General features: G+C 48.2%; 1 protein-coding gene across 2 annotated transcripts in view; it reads left to right on the top strand.

Moving 5' to 3' along the window:
• LOC117044305 (cullin-9-like) overlaps window positions 1-18,141 on the top strand; it is a 54,201-nt gene that overhangs the window by 18,590 nt on the left and 17,470 nt on the right. For both annotated transcript variants that reach the window (XM_033144930.1, XM_033144931.1), the window contains exons 5-24: window positions 1,506-1,644; window positions 3,031-3,221; window positions 3,497-3,872; window positions 4,094-4,286; window positions 5,562-5,769; window positions 6,512-6,705; window positions 7,921-8,129; window positions 9,209-9,443; window positions 10,649-10,754; window positions 12,020-12,247; window positions 12,619-12,709; window positions 12,795-12,966; window positions 13,292-13,397; window positions 14,379-14,474; window positions 15,335-15,510; window positions 15,990-16,123; window positions 16,225-16,410; window positions 16,678-16,793; window positions 17,345-17,527; window positions 17,896-18,053. In XM_033144930.1, the coding sequence (XP_033000821.1) occupies window positions 1,506-1,644; window positions 3,031-3,221; window positions 3,497-3,872; window positions 4,094-4,286; window positions 5,562-5,769; window positions 6,512-6,705; window positions 7,921-8,129; window positions 9,209-9,443; window positions 10,649-10,754; window positions 12,020-12,247; window positions 12,619-12,709; window positions 12,795-12,966; window positions 13,292-13,397; window positions 14,379-14,474; window positions 15,335-15,510; window positions 15,990-16,123; window positions 16,225-16,410; window positions 16,678-16,793; window positions 17,345-17,527; window positions 17,896-18,053 (3,497 nt within the window). The remainder of the gene's footprint in view (window positions 1-1,505; window positions 1,645-3,030; window positions 3,222-3,496; window positions 3,873-4,093; window positions 4,287-5,561; window positions 5,770-6,511; window positions 6,706-7,920; window positions 8,130-9,208; window positions 9,444-10,648; window positions 10,755-12,019; window positions 12,248-12,618; window positions 12,710-12,794; window positions 12,967-13,291; window positions 13,398-14,378; window positions 14,475-15,334; window positions 15,511-15,989; window positions 16,124-16,224; window positions 16,411-16,677; window positions 16,794-17,344; window positions 17,528-17,895; window positions 18,054-18,141) is intronic.

Raw genomic sequence — 18,141 nt, 5'->3', positions numbered from 1 at the left:
TGAATTGTCCACATGATGTTCCTTCAGTTATGTTGCTCATTATTTTGCTACGGAAGCAAGATGATACATTCCGTATTAACTCAACGTGTCTGGTGAGAAAGTTTGCCAGATGATACGCAAAACAAGTCACCACTTTTAGCAGAAAATCATGGGCTAAGCATCTAGGCAATTTAGGCTGCGGCAGCTGAGAGGCCTGGTATTCGTGAGATGCTAAGGTCACAGCTTGAATGAAGAAGGAGTTGGCTGTAGCTGGCAGTTGCCCAAGACTTTTGCAAAAAAGAAAAAGAAAAGAAAAGGCTTCTGTGGCTGGATCTAAGACAAGCTTGTTGAGCTTTGGTGTTCCGCTCATCCATCTCTTTTACTGCTCTTAATCACTATACTGTACTTGGTGCTTCTAAGACTTAACATAGTGTTGTTCTGTGTTCAGGTTATTTTTTTCCTTCATATGTTTGTATCTTCAGTCAAATTGTGATAGTTGTCTCCTCTCCTCCCCAATATATTTCTGCGGTATTATTCTGCAAATAATTCTTCAAGGGGTAGCTCCCCTATTTATGTTCGAGTCACTTCTTCTCCCCATCCTCTCTTTCCTGGACTTTAATGTGCAAGGAGAGGGTGTCGGGAGAGGGAGTTGAACCATGTACCTCAAGCACAAGATTAAGGAGCCTGCTCTTGAGTCTCCCTTTCAGCCTCCATGCCCTCAATGTACTCTTTCTGGAGGTCTTTGTGGGAAATAGAATGCTGAGCTTGATGGGCCTTTAGTCTGCCTTGCAGATTCTTTTGAGCTTAGCTCCATTGCTAGGTTTTCTGCAGGACTAGGGGGAAGCAACCCTCACTCCTGCCCTAGCTAAACAGATGAGAGCTTAATTAAATAAGGAAGGCGTTCTACCACCTAAACAATGAAATTCTTGGAACGTTTGACTGCAGAGAATTGTCTGGCCAGGTGACAATATTTGACCAGCCAGTTAACTGGTGTGCCAGCCCTAGAATGGTCTTAAATTAATACAGTGGTGCCCCGCTAGACGAAAATAATTCATTCTGCGAAAATTTTCGTCTAGCGGTTTTTTCGTCTAGCGAAGTGGCAATGACAGCCGCGCTCCGCTAAACGAAAAAAAAAAGACGAACATTTTTCGTCTTGCGAGGCAGCCCCATAGACTTTTTCGTCTAGCGGGGCAGCCTTCTGCAAGACGAATGCCTTCGTCTAGCGAGTTTTTCGTCTAGCGAGGCATTCGTCTTGCGGGGTACCACTGTACTGCCAAATGAAATTACATACAATGCAAAAAAATGGGTCACAACTTGATTCCTGTAACATGATCAAGGATTGTGTTGATCATTAACATTGCTATGAAATAATAACTACCCCCTGTTCCCTACATCTTTAAACTTGCTGCATAATGTATGCACCTGTGCCAGCTTTTTTGTTCTGCATCTCAGAGCTCCCATTACGTGGCACAGAAGATTTGGGACGGAAGTTAGTTCTAACCATGAAGTTCTGTTCATCCTCACAGGTTTTGTGGCATTCCACGGGCCGCACCTACTGGGTGCACTGGCATATGATAGAGATTACAGGCTCTGGGGAGCAGCCTGAAGAGGAAGCTGCCCAAGAAAAGGTCTCCAGTATAACAGAGAACCTGCAGCTACACACAGGTGAAGTTATATGGACTGTGTGCATTTGTAAACATATATGCGTTATTATGGGTGTCACCTTTATTGCTTGTTTTGCTTTCTTTCTGCTTTTTAGATATATTCCTTTTGTAATGATCACTAGAGAGGAAGAATAATGTTGCATGCTTTGCTTTATGTCTGCCCACAAAAATGATTGATCACGGAATAATTCAGAATATTTTCTTGACTGAATTTACATATCTACTCCTCCTCTTCCAGGAGCGCTACAGTTTTGTTTTCCTGTCTAGCTTAGCAGACATCCCTTGTCTCTCCTCTGCCCTGCCCTGTAGCCATTTGTGAGGTTTTTTCCTTCAGGTTGTTCTTTTTCTTTACCTGCTGTCTCCAATTCTCTCTCTGTCTCTCTCAGACTTTTTCTTTCCTCCTTGCCTCCTGCTCCCCCCCCTTGCTTTTCACGGTAAAAACTCAGTCAACCATTCCTTGTTGCACGTTGCAAAGGTGACATTAGCATGGGTAACCTTAGAGTCAGGTTTCCTCAGCTGTGCCACAACACGAAGTCCATTAGCCATCGAGGTAAGAATTGTTGGACAGAGCTGTAACATTTAACCAAGCTTGGCATCTGGGTGGTACCTTATGACAATTCCTGCTTGCACATTTGTATAAAACTAAATAGCGACACTGGCTGCTGTACCTGATAAGTTTGGATGAAAATCTCCAGTCTATTACTTCTCCACCGTTCTTTATGTAACTGTGGTTTGGTCAACAGAAACAACAGATCACTTCCTCCAACGTATCATTGACACTTCTTGCATACAGAAAACTTGCACACCTGGTTCTAGGCTACCGTGTATTCTGTCACGCTAGGTTTTTATGCATATGGAGTTTTTCCCCCATAAGAAAGAAGCATTCATATATGTGACCCCTCTTGTGTGGTCTGAAGCGATGCAGCACAGAAATACTTTTATTGTGTGATCCACGTTGCATGTAGACTCGTCATATACTGTATATTCTGGCATATAAGACTACTTTTTAATCCAGGAAAATCTTCTCAAAAGTTGGGGGGCGTCTTATACGCCGGGTGGAGAATCTGCGGTCGAGTATATCTCAAACTCTATATTTTAACTGGAAAAGTTGGGGGTCGTCTTATGCGCCCAGCCGTCTTATACGCCGGAAAATACGGTACTTAAACCTCCCTTTCCTCTCTTTAGCTTTACGTCTGCTATTGCCCTTTTCACCATCAACTCTCTTCATCCACTGTGGTACCTTATTCCCTGCCTTGGGAACAACATTGGATGGAGCTGTGGGCACAAGCGGTGGCCAAGCCGCTTGTTTAACTTACGAAAAGGGCCTGAGTTTTCATGTGTATCAGGAGAGGGCCTAGGAGAGTTTACTTTCTTTCTCTGTATACAGTTTCTAAGACCTTCTACTGCAAGCCACTCGGAGGACTGTACTCTCTACCATACCTGACGGATCGGATGAATGAGAACTCTGGGACGCTGAGCCGGGCTGAATGGTGGGAGCTCCTCTTCTTCATTAAGAAGCTAGAACAGCAGGAGCAGCAGGAAGTGGTCCAGTTCATCCAGCAAAATCACGAAGAGGCGGTGAGCGGAATGAATCAGGCATGAGAAGAAAGAGGAGAAGCATGCAATGCTCCTGGGAGGAGGACACTGGAACATCCCCTTCCTACTTACCAGATCATTGTATCAAAAGTGTGGCCTGCCAGCCCACAAGCTATGTTCTCGCAGTTCTTCTGTGGCCGGGTCTCTTGGAGGGGCGGCCTCTGTACCTTCTGCTTCCAGTGGCTGTGGCTGGGCTTGAGAAGCACGGTATTTACATGGGAGTCGGCATACTTATAACTGTCTCTTTTTATTTCAAGGTGTCGGAGCTAGACGAAGAGGGCCTGATCCAGCTGTCGGTGTCGGTAGAGTTGGCTAAGAAGGTGCTGCAGCTCCTGAGCAAGTACTGCCAGGGCTGCACCTGCAGTGACCTGCATAGCTCTCACGTCTATCTCAAGTATTCCTTCAGCAAAGGAGGGACAGAGCAGAACTGCCAAAATGCGGACGTTACACCCCTGGATTGTGGTGGCCTTTCAGAAGGCATGGCGTCCAAAAAGCCAAAGAAGGAGTTGCTCTCGGCTGAAGTGCCTTCTCCAGCTCCATCGGCGGCAGAGAAGACTGACACACAGCTGATTAACGAGCTCCTCAAAGTGGAAGGCCTTTCATTTCCAGACACGTTGGATGAGAAAGCCAAAAGTAAGTGTTCCGGACAGCCTCCCCTCCTCCGTTCATTTGGGGTGAAGTAACTGAGGGAAGGTTTTGGGTTTTGTTTTGTTTTGTTTTTATCCCAGAGAGACTGGTTGTGGGCTGAGGGAAGCTAGAATGGAAAATAAAGGGGCGTCGTGGTGTTTCTAGACAAGAGAGCGTTTGAAACGGAGTGGGTGGCTTGTACTGATCGGTGTTTTGATCCTGGTCAGCTTTCTGCAGCTTGAAGGTGACAGGGAAGAGGAACTCACTGGAGAAGCTAGCAGATGTTGTGGATGTAATCCAGAAATCTAGTTCTGAGGTTGCGCTGCAGATGGCTGGACTCAGATTCATCACCAAGATCTTGGAGGATGAACCTGGTCAAGAGAGACAAGTCATCAAAGTGGACAGTGGCCCTTCAGTCAGGTCAGTTCCCTTCCCACCCCAGGCAATAGCAGTAGGAGGGCCACATTCAGTTCCACTGCTTTGCAGGAGAAGGTGCCTCAGGGGGGAAATATGAGCAGGATCTTCGGTAAAATCAGTCTTTTTTTTTTTTAAAGTAGATTATGGGTTGTTGCTCCTTGGGGCTGATTCACATGTTAAATGGGTGAGCCTTGGGCACACACATCCTCCATCCCTTCTCTTCTCCCTTCACATACACTGATTCTCTCTCGACTTCATGGTTTATAGCAAACCAATGTGCTATAAACATTGCATTTTGTTTTTTATATATAATTTTATTAAATTTTCTGTTTTACAGTTTAAAATACTCATTTTACATCCTTAAGATATCAGTGATATCCCTTCTTCTCTTTCCATGGTTCATTTTACATATAATAAATCCCTGCATATTTTATAAAAACTATACCATTCAGAATTCCATTATTGCACCCATCAGAACTTATTTGCACTGCTGAATTTACCTTAATGCTGCCAGCGTTTTCAGCTGTACGCAATTATTTCCCACATATTCAATAAACGTTTTCCAATCTTCTTTAAACATATGTTCATCTTGTTCTGTTATTCTACATGTTAAGTCTGCAAGTTGTGCATATTCTGTCAATTTAAGTTGCCATTCTGTCAACTTAAGTTGCACACCAAAAAATCAGGAAGGCAGGGAGGGGGGTGGGAGCATGACATATGCATAACACTAAACCATGGTTTCACATGATGTATGTTTTTTAAAGAAGAAAAACAACAAGAGCATGTTTTAGTTATCCCAGGCCTTAGACAATGCGGCTTATAAAACTGAATAAACAAAGCGCAAAATGAATTGAGTGTTCTGTTCCCAAACAAGCTTTGTTTTTTATGCAGTCATGCCCCAGGTTGCGGACCTTCGAGTTAAGAACGCCTGCACCCTGTAAGCGTTTCTGGAGCGCGCGCAACCCCCGGATGCACAGAACGCTTTTGCGCAGAAGCGCTCAAATCGCACTACTTCCGGTTTTTTTTTGGGGGGGGGGGGTGTCGGGCGTTCATGTTAAGCACGCCTGTGTTACGTAGCGTGATCCGGAACGGATCACGTGCGTAACACGGGGTACCACTGTATGTGCGTTCTTCTGAATTCGGGGCAGCTCTTTCCCTGGACTCCAGCTTCTCTTCATGAGAGACTCGTGTCAGAGCATAGGCTGGGGCTTCCTCTGCCCAACCGTGAGTGACCCAGACACCTGTAGGGTGTAACAGGTGCCCTCTTGTTGTCCTCAGGGAGAAAATGGTGAAGATGCTGGTGGAGCTGCTGAGCAACCAAGTGAAGGAGAAGCTGCTGGTGGTGATGGCACTGCGCCTGCTTTATGTATTCATGGCAAAGTACGATTGGAGAGTTCTCTTTGCCACGGAAGGCGGGGTGCGGGCCGTGTTGGGCTGCATGCAGGAATATCCCGCATCAGCATTGGTCCAGCAGGCTGGCTTAGCAGTAAGTGGAATGTGTGGGGAGGGTTGCTTGATGGGGTATGGAATTGAGTGGGCATCTGCAAATGGAATGAGGGACTGGCATGACAGATTTAAAAAACAACAACATATTTCTAGTGGAGCAATAGTGTTAGTCTGTTGCAGCAAAAGTGGCCGGCAGTTTTGTGGCACCTTAAAGCCTAACATGAGAGCTTATGTCATAGGTTTTTTTGTTTTTTGTTTGCCTGTGAGACACTTGAAAAATGTATTAGCCACTTCCTCGTGTTCTGAGCGATGGACTCTGAATAGTGGATACCTGATAATAATTGATAATAGGATAACTAATGTGCTTTTGGGAGTTAATGCCACATAGTAAATTGCATGGATAGTGCAGCTGCTTCTGAAAAGGTGGATATTTATACAGATACCACTTTTGCCTAGAAGTGACATGTACTCCATCATTTTTGGTGACTGCACAGGTCTATTTCATCTGTTTGTAGAAAGCGTAACTTGTGTGAACAGCAGGGCCAGGAAGAATAAGAAGCATATCCCCTAGCATGTGGCAAGTGGGTCAGGGAAGCGTATTGACCTGTGACAAGAGAATGCCAAGCAAGGCTTTCTAGAATTGTTCAGTAGTCGCTGCACTTGTGAGAATGGGCCACCATTCAAAAAACTGGATTACAATGGAAAGGGTGGGGTTTGCTATTATTGGGAAGGGCTTTTAACATTTGCAATCTTGATTCCGTTCCTGCTTTTTGCCCTTCTAGGCCCTGAAAGTCCTGGTGGGTGCTGGGAATTGTGAGCTTCTGGGCAGCAGTGGGAAGGCTAACCCTCTGAACCACTCAGATGCCCAGATGATGCGGGAGATCTTTGCTAGCATTGGTTCTGCTTCTGGCAAGGATTCGGATAACTTGCTCTGTGTCATCTGTACAGCTATTGAGAAGATGTTGGGCACACCTGGGTAAGCTGAAAAGGGATCCTTGGCGGCATACTGATGGGTTAACCACTTAAATTTAATTGAGGCTAAGGATAGCCTAGTGTGTGGAGATAATATTCAGAATCCCCTTGATCAGTAGCAGCTGGTGGGGCAGAAGGCAGGGAGACAAGCAGCAGATGGAGCATGAGCCAATCAGAGCCACCCTCAGCTTGGTTGGCTGTTACGTAAGATGGCAGGAGGTGAGGCTGGCTGAGGTTGCTGCCCTTGTTTCTATAGAGCAGAGTTTCCCAAACTTGGCTCTTCAGCTGCTTTTGGATTACACTTCCCATCATCTCTGACCACCAGTCCTGCTAGCTGGGGATGTTGGGAGCTGTAGTCCAAAAACAGCTGGAAATTCTGCTATAGCGCTTCTGGAGCGAAGGATTTTTTTTTTTGGAGGAATCGGATTACTATGGCATGTTCTTAATATATGGTTGACATACGTCTGGAATTTCCCGGACGTCGCCAGGATTCAGCCATCGGTAACAGTGTCTGGGCGAAAATCACTGAAATGTCTGGGAAAATCAGGACATATTTTAATCTCCTTTCCTCCATCTTGCACTTAGCTTATTATTATTATTAATTTATTTGTATACCACCCTTCATCAGGGGCGGAGGAAGGGGGTGCAGTGGGGGCGGTCCGCCCTGGGTGTCACAACTGAGGGGGGGGGTTGACAAAACGCTGGGCAGCACTCACCGCAGGGCCTGCAGGCTCCGCGCTGCCTCAAACGGTCCACCCGCTGCCTCCCCCTCAGCTGTAGGGCGGCTGAGTGGAAGGAGACAGGGAGACTCCTTGGAGGCCCCACAGAGCGTCCTACCCCGGCTGGCCCCGCCCCTGGGCGCAGAGCACACGTGCCGCCCCAGGCGCCCAATCGGCTTACTCTGCCGCTGCCCTTCATCTACAGATCTCATGGTGGTTCACAACATAAAAGCACAATAGAAAAGCCACAAAATATATAGTAAAAATAAGAACAACGAACCAATATCCTCCCCTCCCACAACACATTTAAAAGGATATTGGATGTCGACCAACCAGTCTGACAAGACGCCTTATTTGTTGTTGTTTGAATTACTAGTTTCTCTGGAGCCGATCATTGCTGCTCTTGTATAGTCCTGTTCATTCGTTCTTGAATGTAGTCTCGTAAGGTAATTCCAGTTGGGGCCAGGCAGTCACCCTCTGCTTGCTTCTCCTTTCCCCAGGGCTTCATCAGCAGTGCAGAATGGACTCTTGGTGCTGAACATGCTGATCAACCATCACAAGGGCCTGGCGGAGCAGCTAGGAAACTCTGACCTCCACGCCATCCTGCAGAGCTGCTGCCGAGCTGGCCAGAGCTCCAACGAGATCCTGGCTCGGATAGTGCTGAAGAGTCTGGCTGAACATAAGTTGCCACTGAGCCAGGAGAATGCAGGTACGCCTGGCTCTAGACCTGCAGTTCCTGATCCTTAGTCCTCCTCTGCAATTTAAGTATAGAAGTGCACAAGTGCAGAAGGGTTAGTTTCACTGAATGTTGCGGGACAGAAATCTTTCTAGTGCTTTATTTTTCCATGAGGAAGAATCCATTTCTAAAAATACGCCGTTTCATAAAATTCATTAGTAACAATGTATGAATGCCAGTACAATATTAGACAAGCTTGGCTCAAAGTTGTAATCAGTTTTTTTCTCTCTCCAGCTGATTGTCACTATGAAGTGTCTGAGGGAGTACATAGGGAAGAATTCAATGTCATGTTGAGACAATCATGCTATTTCAGCTTGCCAGACGGAACAACCCACCATCTCTCATGCCTCATGTGCTGTTCTGGGGGATCTCACACACACCATGGGCCAATTCAGGGGCTGCACAGTGGAAGGAATGGGGGGGGGGCACCATAATGCAAGCACAGGGTTTCTACTCAGAAGGGAACCCATAGACAGGGCAAACCACAAATGCATATACAGTGGTGCCTCGCAAGACGAAATTAATTCATTCCGCGAGTCGTTCCGTATTGCGAAAATTTCGTCTTGCGAGGCACCACTGTACAGTACAGTACTGTAGTCATAAAGTCATAAAGTAAGCCATAGCAGGTTTTTTCCACATTTGACTTAATTTCCATCAAATTCTTCCTTGTGCTACTAGAAAGTGTATGCAAGGAATGCCTGTTCTCCTTTGCCTGCAAATTCATTAAGGTCTTCTGTACTTAACCATGGAGAAGATTGGTTAAGTGTGTTTTGCTCGCTTACGCTTCTGGAGCACAGTGTACTTGTGCCTTTCATCCATTGCCCTTCCTTCCACAGTGAACTGCTGGTGTTACGACTCTTTTCTCTCTCTGGGAGAATGAAAGATGTGAGGCTTAAAACCACCTTGGCCCCAGCAGTTCCTCATGTGGCTTTTCTAATCATACTCAACGTTGCACGATCACCAACTAAGATTCTTCCACGACTCATTTCAGGAGAGTGTCATTTTAACTCACGGGGATCCTATCCCCATCTCTCCTTTTTCTCCCTTCCCAGAGTCTGAGACCTTTGAGCTGAAGGACATGGATGTCCCCACCCTGCTGAAAAACCTCCAGGAGACCAACTTCTCCAAGGAGGTGGTGCTAGCCCTGGAACGCTGCCTTTGTGATGAGGGTGTCTGCCCCGAGGGCAATGGCACCGAGCTTTTGCCAGACCGTGAGCACTTCTTGATGTTGATGAAAACCCTTGAACAGCTGGGAGCCGAGAAGACTGTGCAGATGGGCATGCTGAGGTGAGCTGGAAAAGATGGAGGCGCGGCTGTGATTGAGTCGGAGGCTGCAAAAATGGTGGGGGGACTCGTGCATGTCATTGTCATAGGGTGGACAGGGATGCTTCAGAAGAGTGTTAAGGCAAATTGGGTGCAGGGAGACCAATGTCCCTTGAGTAGCGGTTACCTAAATTGGGGCATCTTAACTTTCTGGGATGCCTAACATGCAATCTCAAGGGATGGGAACAGACCAACAAACATTGCGATTGTCTGATGTTTCCTGCAGTGTCTTAAACTAGGGCATGGGAGGTTGTCAGACTTGGGGAGTTGTTGGCTAAGCAGGCGTCATGTATAGATTTTCATCTTCTGGTATATGTGGAAACCTGTGGAACTTCTTAAAACTTGGAATCCGGGGATTTAGGAGCCCGCGAACGGGGAGGTTCTCCAGCAGAGACAATGTAGGGAAGCTGTAGTCCTTCAGACCGCATGTGAAGGAACTAAGCAGAGCACACTGGTGTTGAGAGGTGGCTTTTGTGATCACAATCATGAGGGAGAAAGCTTGGTGGGTTGCTGTGGCTGTTGCCAATCAGTTTGGGGGAGTTCTCAAGGCAATCAGGTGCTATTATGGGGGTGGCATTTCTTGTAGGAGTTGTAGTGAGCTTGACTTGTGGATGAGTCTCCTTTCTATAAGGTTCCCGAGCATCTTAAAAGCAAAGGGAAAAGAAGAATTGTCCTGCTTTAGAAAGAGAGACATTACAGGTGAAACTCGAAAAATTAGAATATCGTGGAAAGGTTCATTTCTTTCAGTAATTCAACTTAAAAGGTGAAACTAATATGTGAGATAGACTCATGACATGCAAAGCAAGATATGTCAAGCCTTTATTTGTTATAATTGTGATGATTATGGCGTACAGCTGATGAGAACCCCAAATTAACAATTTCAACTTTGGGGCTTTCATCAGCTGTGCGCCATAATCATCACAATTATAACAAGCAAAGTCTTGACATATCTCGCTTTGCATGTCATGAGTCTATCTCATATATTAAACTCCAGCAGCTAATGAAAACAATTGCTTACATAAATGGATTTTTCCACAATATTCTAATTTTTCAAGTTTCACGTGTATTAGAATGGACTCTTGAGCTGCAGTGGCATCCCTTCTGCACTTGGGTCCAAGTCAAGGCAGAACTTGCTGTTTTCCCTCTTAACCGTTTTCTGTTTGTTGCAGGATTTTGAATAAGTTTTTGGACAGTACCCAAGAGGATGCACTGCCCTGGCATGAGTGCATTGAGCCCTGTCTGTCCTCTCTGAGCGCCAACAGCAATGACCGGGAGGTGAGGGACTCAATTGGTATATGGCTTGAAATACTGAAAGCAAGAGGGGCTGGTGCAGTGGAAGTCATTTGAAGATCGTCCAAGATGAAGAATAGTATTGAGCATCTGTATTGTATACCGAGTTGCAAATCCCTAACCAAATTTAGTCAACGAAAAGCATTTTTTGCCCTGCTAGAACCTCACATTTCAAACTTAGAAGTGTGTTGGCGAAACTCATGTCTTCATCTCTAGAACCAGGGCAGCGGAGTCACCAGGGATGGGTGTCCTGGGACTGGCAAATGTGCATATGGATAAATAAACCAATCCAGTTGCAAGTCAATTGTCAATCATTATTTCAGTCCATCCTTTTAAACAGTTGCTCTCCGGGTCACTTTAAGCAACCATATGAGGGAGCTTTACAAAAAGCTGGGCTTGCTTTGCCATTCTTTGCTAGGCATGTGTGGTCAGAATGGACTTAAAATAATAAATATCTGTTTTGTGGCTTGAAACCTCTCTCAGTTTGTGTTTAAGTAAGGCTGCTAGACTGTCAGCTTGCCCTGGCAAATCCAAGGAATATAAAAACTTAGATAAATGAAAGCGAGTAGCTGATTTGGTGGGGCTAACCCAAAAGACCAGACATGCCTGTTGAACAAAAATACAAGGAAACCCCCACGAGGAAGGTCCTAGAGCAGGAATGAGGAACCTGTGACCTCCCAAGGACTACAACTCCAGTCATGGTGGCTTGGAGCTGATGGGAGTACAACAACACCTGGAGGCTACAAGCTCTCCATCCCTTTTCTAGGGAGCTTACAATCCATTCTTGTAATCACCTCGCACCTCCCTGCCAGAAGCAGGAAACGATGCTCAAGGTGAGTCTTAGTGTGCTTCTGTGTGGTCTTGCACCTTGGTCTTCTACAAGATCAAAGTCTGTTCATAGATTGAATAGGACTAACTGGGGCGCCGTCTTCCTTCACTAAACTGAAAGCCAGAGTTTACAGAATTGCTGTGCCAGAGTGCAGCGGAGCCAGAAAGCCACAAGCATGTAGATGCATTTGAAGCTGTCCATTGACTTCTGGTCTGACAGCATTTTCCCAAAGGGGGAAATTTGGAAACGAAGCTTTAACCCACCCGGGGAATATATCAGGAGACAGCTTAAAGAAGGGAATGGAGATGCAGAGGGCGGCTGTGGCTTCTCCAGAGCTGTCCAGAACGTTGTTGAAGAAGCTGGGTGCAGAACCCTGCCCTGTGCCCCACCATCTTGCCATTGCTGTCTTCCTCATCTGTAGGTTGTGCAGGAGTTCATTCGCTTCCTGCATCGCCTGGCCACCACAAACAAAGACTGTGCCGTGGTGATGAGTCGCGTGGGCACAAAGGAGGCGCTCACCAAAGCGATGGACAGGTACAACTCCAATCTGCTGCTAGTGACGGAGCTGCGTGACCTGGTGACCGACTGCGAGAAATATGCCAGCCTTTATAAGAAGATGACCACCAGCATCCTGGCTGGCTGCATCCAGGTGACTCTTGAGACCAGGGTGGCGTAATGAGGCTTGGGGTGGCTGGCCAGATAACAGGAGAGAGGGCATGGAGTGTCAGCAACCTGGCCAGTTATGTCTGGTAAACCGGAGGAGGTCAGCCTGAGATTAGTGGTTCTCTTTTGAAGCTCTGGGTATCTGTTCTCTTCTTCATCCCCCATAATACATTTGACTTGCTGCAGATGGTGGAGCTCTCAAAAAAAGATGCTTGGTGAATTTCAAGGCTGAATTTCTTCAGCAGTTTGGGCTACTGAAATTGAAGGGATCAAAAGCAGATACTTTGTTCTGATCACGTCTTGAGCTGTACTAAGAATGCCTCTGTTTGTTCCTCTGCCCCCCCCTTGCTCCGACAGATGGTTCTGGGTCAGATAGAGGAGCACAGGAGGAGCCACCAGCCTATCAACATCCCTTTCTTTGACGTGTTCCTACGCAACCTTTGCCAGGGTGAGCGACTCATTTGGGCAAGGAAGCAAGTGGCGGCTGCATCGGTGTGAACCCTGATCCAATTCAACTTTGCTTTCTGGCCTAGGTTCCAATGTGGAGGTGAAGGAAGACAAGTGTTGGGAGAGGGTGGAAGTCTCCTCAAACCCCCACCGAGCAAGCAAGCTGACGGATAGGAACCCAAAGACATACTGGGAATCCAATGGCAGCACGGGCTCCCACTACATCAATGTCTACATGCATCGTGGAGTGGTGGTCAGGTGAATCCTGGTGGGGTTCACTGAGGAATCTCTTTGCACAGCTTGGGTTGGGGGATTTCCTAGGCAGCAGAGTAAGGGTGGGCTTGAGTGCGTTGGTGCAGTTGGCACCTCTAAGTTTTGAGGAGAAGCTCACCTAGATGCTTGGTTTTCTTTACGAGCGATTCTCAGGGAACAGAGGTGAGAACTGTGGGTATTTTTCATGCCAGGCATATTGTGAAACGCTTCTGGATTTCAAGGCAGATGACTCCCACCAGTTTTGTGGAGGGTGCTGGGATTCTTCCAGGGGTTTAGCTTGAACGCTTGTTTCTTTTCTCTCCTGGTGTAGGCAGATGACTCTGTTAGTGGCCAGTGAGGACTCCAGCTACATGCCAGCCCGGATTGTGGTCATGGGAGGAGAGAACACTTCCAACATCACTACCGAGCTCATTACTGTGAGTGCTGCAATCTTTCTGTAAATCTGTACTGCTCTGGCCATGAACTTCAGGTCCGAAGGGTTCACATTTGAAAGTTATTTCACCATATTGCTGCAAATCTGGGCCCAAATTATCAATATTTGACATAGAGCACCTATCTGTGTTGAATTGCCCGACGCTGGAGTGATTTCCTATTGGAGATTTGCTATTACTACTGGACCTGCCTCTTGCCTACCTGCCTTTCCTTATGTCCTAGTGGTTATTCTACCCTTCTTCCCATCCCCCAATGAATTACCGTATTTTTCGCTCCATAAGACGTACTTTCCCCCTCCTACCACCCCACCGCTTTCTCTACCACCCCACCGCTGCAATTTGTCTGCAGATCTTTGTCATCATAACAGGTAATGAATGATACTTGCTGGTCTTTAGATAGTAGAGGGGTGCAGTGGGAAGAGTTTCTGTGCGAACGAGGTTGCTTTACTGGCATGTTTGGGGCACCAATATGTAATTTGGCATAAAGTTTCCAAATCAGTTAGACAGTTTCTGCATAACGATTTATACCTGGCTGTACTAGAACATTTATTGGTTATTTTGGCTATGATGGAGGACCAGCTATTTTTAGGGGTGTTTTAGAAATTACATCAATGAGCAGGTAAAGATTTAGCTTGCCTTACTGATAATGCAGAAAAATGAACGAGGTTTTCTCCATTGCAGAAGACTTAACATTTATTGAGAAGATAGTCTCTTTAAATCTCTCTTCCCATTTCTGCCCTATGGAGCAACTTCCTGATCTCCCTAAAAGCTGCCTATGTACCTTTGCTGTGGTGTGAATTGCTTGGTTTTACATTCTCTACAGTTGTAGTGAGAAGGGCTCTGGTTCATTACATCAATGGGGGGGGGGAACACAGGGAAGGAGGGTGTGCACAGGGGAGGGGGGTAGATTGTTAACTGCATTAGCACTTTTGGCTCAAGGTGAGATTCTGGCTCTTTTCCTTACAGCTGAATGTCCTGCCATCAGCCAGCAGGGTGGTTCTTCTGGAGAACATGGCCCGCTTCTGGCCCATCATACAAATCAAAATCAAGCGTTGTCAGCAGGTAGGGATGTACAGTGGAACGGAGAGCAGCTTTGATGGGCTGGACCATAAGATACCCTGCACAATCGGTTTCCGCACATTAATAGGGCATTTATTTCGAATTCCCAAGCTCGCCCATCCGCACGCCTTCTTTCAAAATAACATTTGTGTTTCCGGAGTATTTCATTTTCCAAGCATTTGAAGGGTTGCAATCCATACCTGGGAAAATGTAGCACTTCTCAAGGTGGAATAGATTCATCGTCACTGTAATGACATTATGGAATGTTAAAAAAAAAAAAATTCCTTCCAGTAGCACCTCAGAGACCAACTAAGTTTGTTCTTGGTATGAGCTATCTAAAGAAGTGTGCATGCGCACAAGCTCATACCAAGAACAAACTTAGTTGGTCTCTAAGGTGCTACTGGAAGGAATTATTTTATTTTTTATTTTGTTTTGACTATGGCAGACCAACACGGCTACCTACCTGTAACTGGAATTATGGAATGTTGTTCATGCGAGTGCAGTGTGAGACGACAAGTGACAAATAAACAGCTTAATGCTTTGTAGCTTGGCCACATTCTGATAGTTTTTTGGAACTTTTTTGGTTCGCACACACACATTTTGCAGCTCCTTTACAGCACATCTCATACGCAGAAGAGCATGGCTTTCTTTCAAAAGACAAAGCAGCTACTACATAAAAGAGTGTAAAACACAGCACTCTTCTGTGTTAAGTGGGTGGAATGTGGATCTCTTATTGTTATACCGTAACTTGGAGAAATATGTGCACGAGTGTGGGTGGGGCAAACTTTGATCATATGGAAATCGCGAGTTGCTTCTTTATACATAACACATTGCCTTATTGGAGAAGTCCATGTCATTCTCAGGGGGGCATTGACACTCGCGTGCGGGGCATCGAGGTGCTGGGTCCCAAGCCCACCTTCTGGCCCATCTTCAAGGAGCAGCTGTGCCGGCGCACGTACCTCTTCTACACCACCAAGGCGCACACCTGGTGCCAGGAAATCTCAGAAGACCGGATGCAGCTGCTGCAGCTCTTCAACAGGTCTGTGCTTCTCTTGCCCTTTCCCTGGGGCCGCAGGTGGGGAGGGGCAGGGGTGTCCTGTGGGGCAGGGAGGGGTCTCCCTCTTGCGGTGGGAGGGGGTCCACATTCCCAGCCCTTCCCACGCTTACCCCAAGACAGGGTCTGTTGATGGACTACAATTCCCATCATCCCTGACCATTGGTCCTGCTTACTAGGGATGATGGGAGTTGTAGTCTAAGAACAGCTGGAGACCCAAGTTTGGGAAACGCTGCTGGAAGAGATCCATCCTGCTCCTCTCCCCTTGCATCATGATGATGATGATGATGATGATAATAATAATAATTTTATTATTTATACCCCACCCATCTGGCTGGGTTTCATGTTGTTCAAGCTCCTGCACCCTGTGTATGCATTGGTACTCAGCCCATTTGTCCCTGACCTGCAAAGGCCTCCAAGCGTTGCCTGTCAGCAGCTGACCCTCCACCCCTTTGCCGTTTCAGGTTGAACAGTGCCTTGCGCCACGAGCAGGTCTTTGCCGACCGCTTCCTTCCCGACGACGAAGCTGCCCAGGCACTGGGCAAGACCTGCTGGGAGGCTCTGATCAGCCCTTTGGTGCAGAGCATCACCACTCCAGGTATGGCATCTCCTTCCTGGCACAAGTCCTCAGGGAGCCACACCATCCCCCCCTCCCCTCTCCCAGCAGCCCTCCATGTTGACTCTTTCCTGCCCTTCCAGATCCCAGCGGCATCAGCCCCCTTTCCTGGCTCCTGAGCCAATACCTGGAGAACCTGGAGGCGTCCCGGAGCGCCAAAAGCCGGGCGGCCATCTTCAACTCTCGCGTCCGGCGCCTGAGCCACCTGCTGGTGCACGTGGACTCCAGCAGCCCTGAACCCGAAGAGCTCAAGCCCCCCGTGAAATCCAGTGAGTGTCTCCCCACTCCCTGCCCCAGGGGGGGCAGGTCCCCTTTCCGAATTGGAGGTGGGAAGGTCATCGCAGGGGAGCCTCTCCTTGGCAGGAGCAAGAGTGTCTGTCGTGTCCGGGGCTGCAAGGGGGGTGGCATTGGAGGAAGAGGCTTCCTTGGGGAGGAACTGGGGAGGGAGGAGAGCCCTCAAGGTCCCGTATAGTCAGAAGTGGGTGCCTGGGTGCTCCGGTCCTCGTGAATAACGCTGCACAACCCCCACTTTGCAGACGGGAAGAACGGGAAGAACAAAGAGTCGAGCTCTGGGACTGTCAAGGCAGCTGTGAAGAAGCCCAGCAGCACCACTGGCATCACCCAGTGCTGGAAAGGGGTGGTCCAGCAGCAGGTAGGGGGAGCAGAGGAACAGGGTCCGGCACCCAGAGTGTAAATGGGGGCGCCAAGCAGGGTGAGATATGCCTTAGCGACTCTCCATTGCTGCAAACGGGTGTCTTCCTGGCCACATCTTCCATGGCAGACCATCCACTAGTCCTGCTGCGTTGTTCTCACTGCTGCGTGTATATCTGTGTTTGCATGCAGTTGCTTCCCTGCTTATTAAGGGGAAGGCAGCCTTGGGGAGAGCTGAGGCTGCAGGACAGGACTGGGTGTGGATCAGACTCCCAGGAAAGGGGGTTTCCTGGCTCCAAGTTCTGCGAGGTGCTGCTAAATTAGGTGGGAGCCTCGTTCTTATTTTGAAACTTTTGCCCCAGTTCCAGTCACATGCACAGACTTTCCTGACGACTGACAACCAATCAAAAGATGAGATAAACAGGCAACCAGCCTGCATTCTCTCTCGTAACCCAACGCCAGCAGGAAGACTTCCAGGCAGGCCCCAGGGAGCCAGAGACAGGCATGTGGGTTGCTCTGACCCTGTTGTGCTCCTGCCGTCCCTCTGCCCAGGTGAAGCTGTTCCTGGAGTCCTCCTGGCAGGCCTCGGACTTTGTGGAGCGCTACTGCAACACCTACCTGCGTCTCCGCACCGCCATGGAGGAGCTCTTTGGGCAGCAGATGTCCTTCATGCTGGCCCTGTGCCACGGCTTCTCGGGGGGTCTGCTGCAGCTCTCCTTCCTGACAGCCATGCATGTGAGTAAGGGCGGAAGGGTGGGGGGCACGGCCTAGAAATGGGGGAGGTCATTTGCAAGGAGCAGAGCTGTCCCTCTGACTTCCCCCCTGGCTCTGCAGGCAGCCTGGCCTTGCCCCTTGCGGCTCCAGGGATGTCAAACGTAGCCTCATCTCAGAGCCTGCTTGGCTCCACTGGCATCACAGAGCAGCTAGCTTCCCCTTCTGGGATTTTCCCCAGATGACTTGTCCATCCCCTTCCCTGGAGGCGTTGCTGCTGGTTTGGAGGGAGGAATCCCCTCCGCCCACCTCCCCTCCCCTCTCCCTTCATGGAAGCTCTACCTGCTTCTTCTCCCTGCTTCAACTGGTGCCTCTTGCTCTGTGGCCAACAGGTGAGTGAGCAGTTTGCCCGCTACATCGACCGGTGGATCCAGGAGAGCTGGGCGGACTCTGGCAACGTGGAGACTTTGCGGCGCCTGCAGCAGAGCCTGGAGCCCGTCCTCTTCCTGGCAGGCCTGGAGTTGGCCAACACCTTTGAGCACTTCTACCGGTGAGGAGGCCTTCGCGGGACAGATGTGTGGAATCGTAGAGGGGAGGGCCAGAGCTTGGGGGGGGGGAGCAGCTGCCATAAATGCAGA

The sequence above is a fragment of the Lacerta agilis genome, chromosome 3 (assembly GCF_009819535.1).
Source record: "Lacerta agilis isolate rLacAgi1 chromosome 3, rLacAgi1.pri, whole genome shotgun sequence".
NCBI classification, from domain to species: Eukaryota; Metazoa; Chordata; class Lepidosauria; order Squamata; family Lacertidae; genus Lacerta; species Lacerta agilis.
The sequence above is the reverse complement of the archived record's forward strand: the minus strand, read 5'-3'. Positions and strand labels throughout refer to the sequence as shown.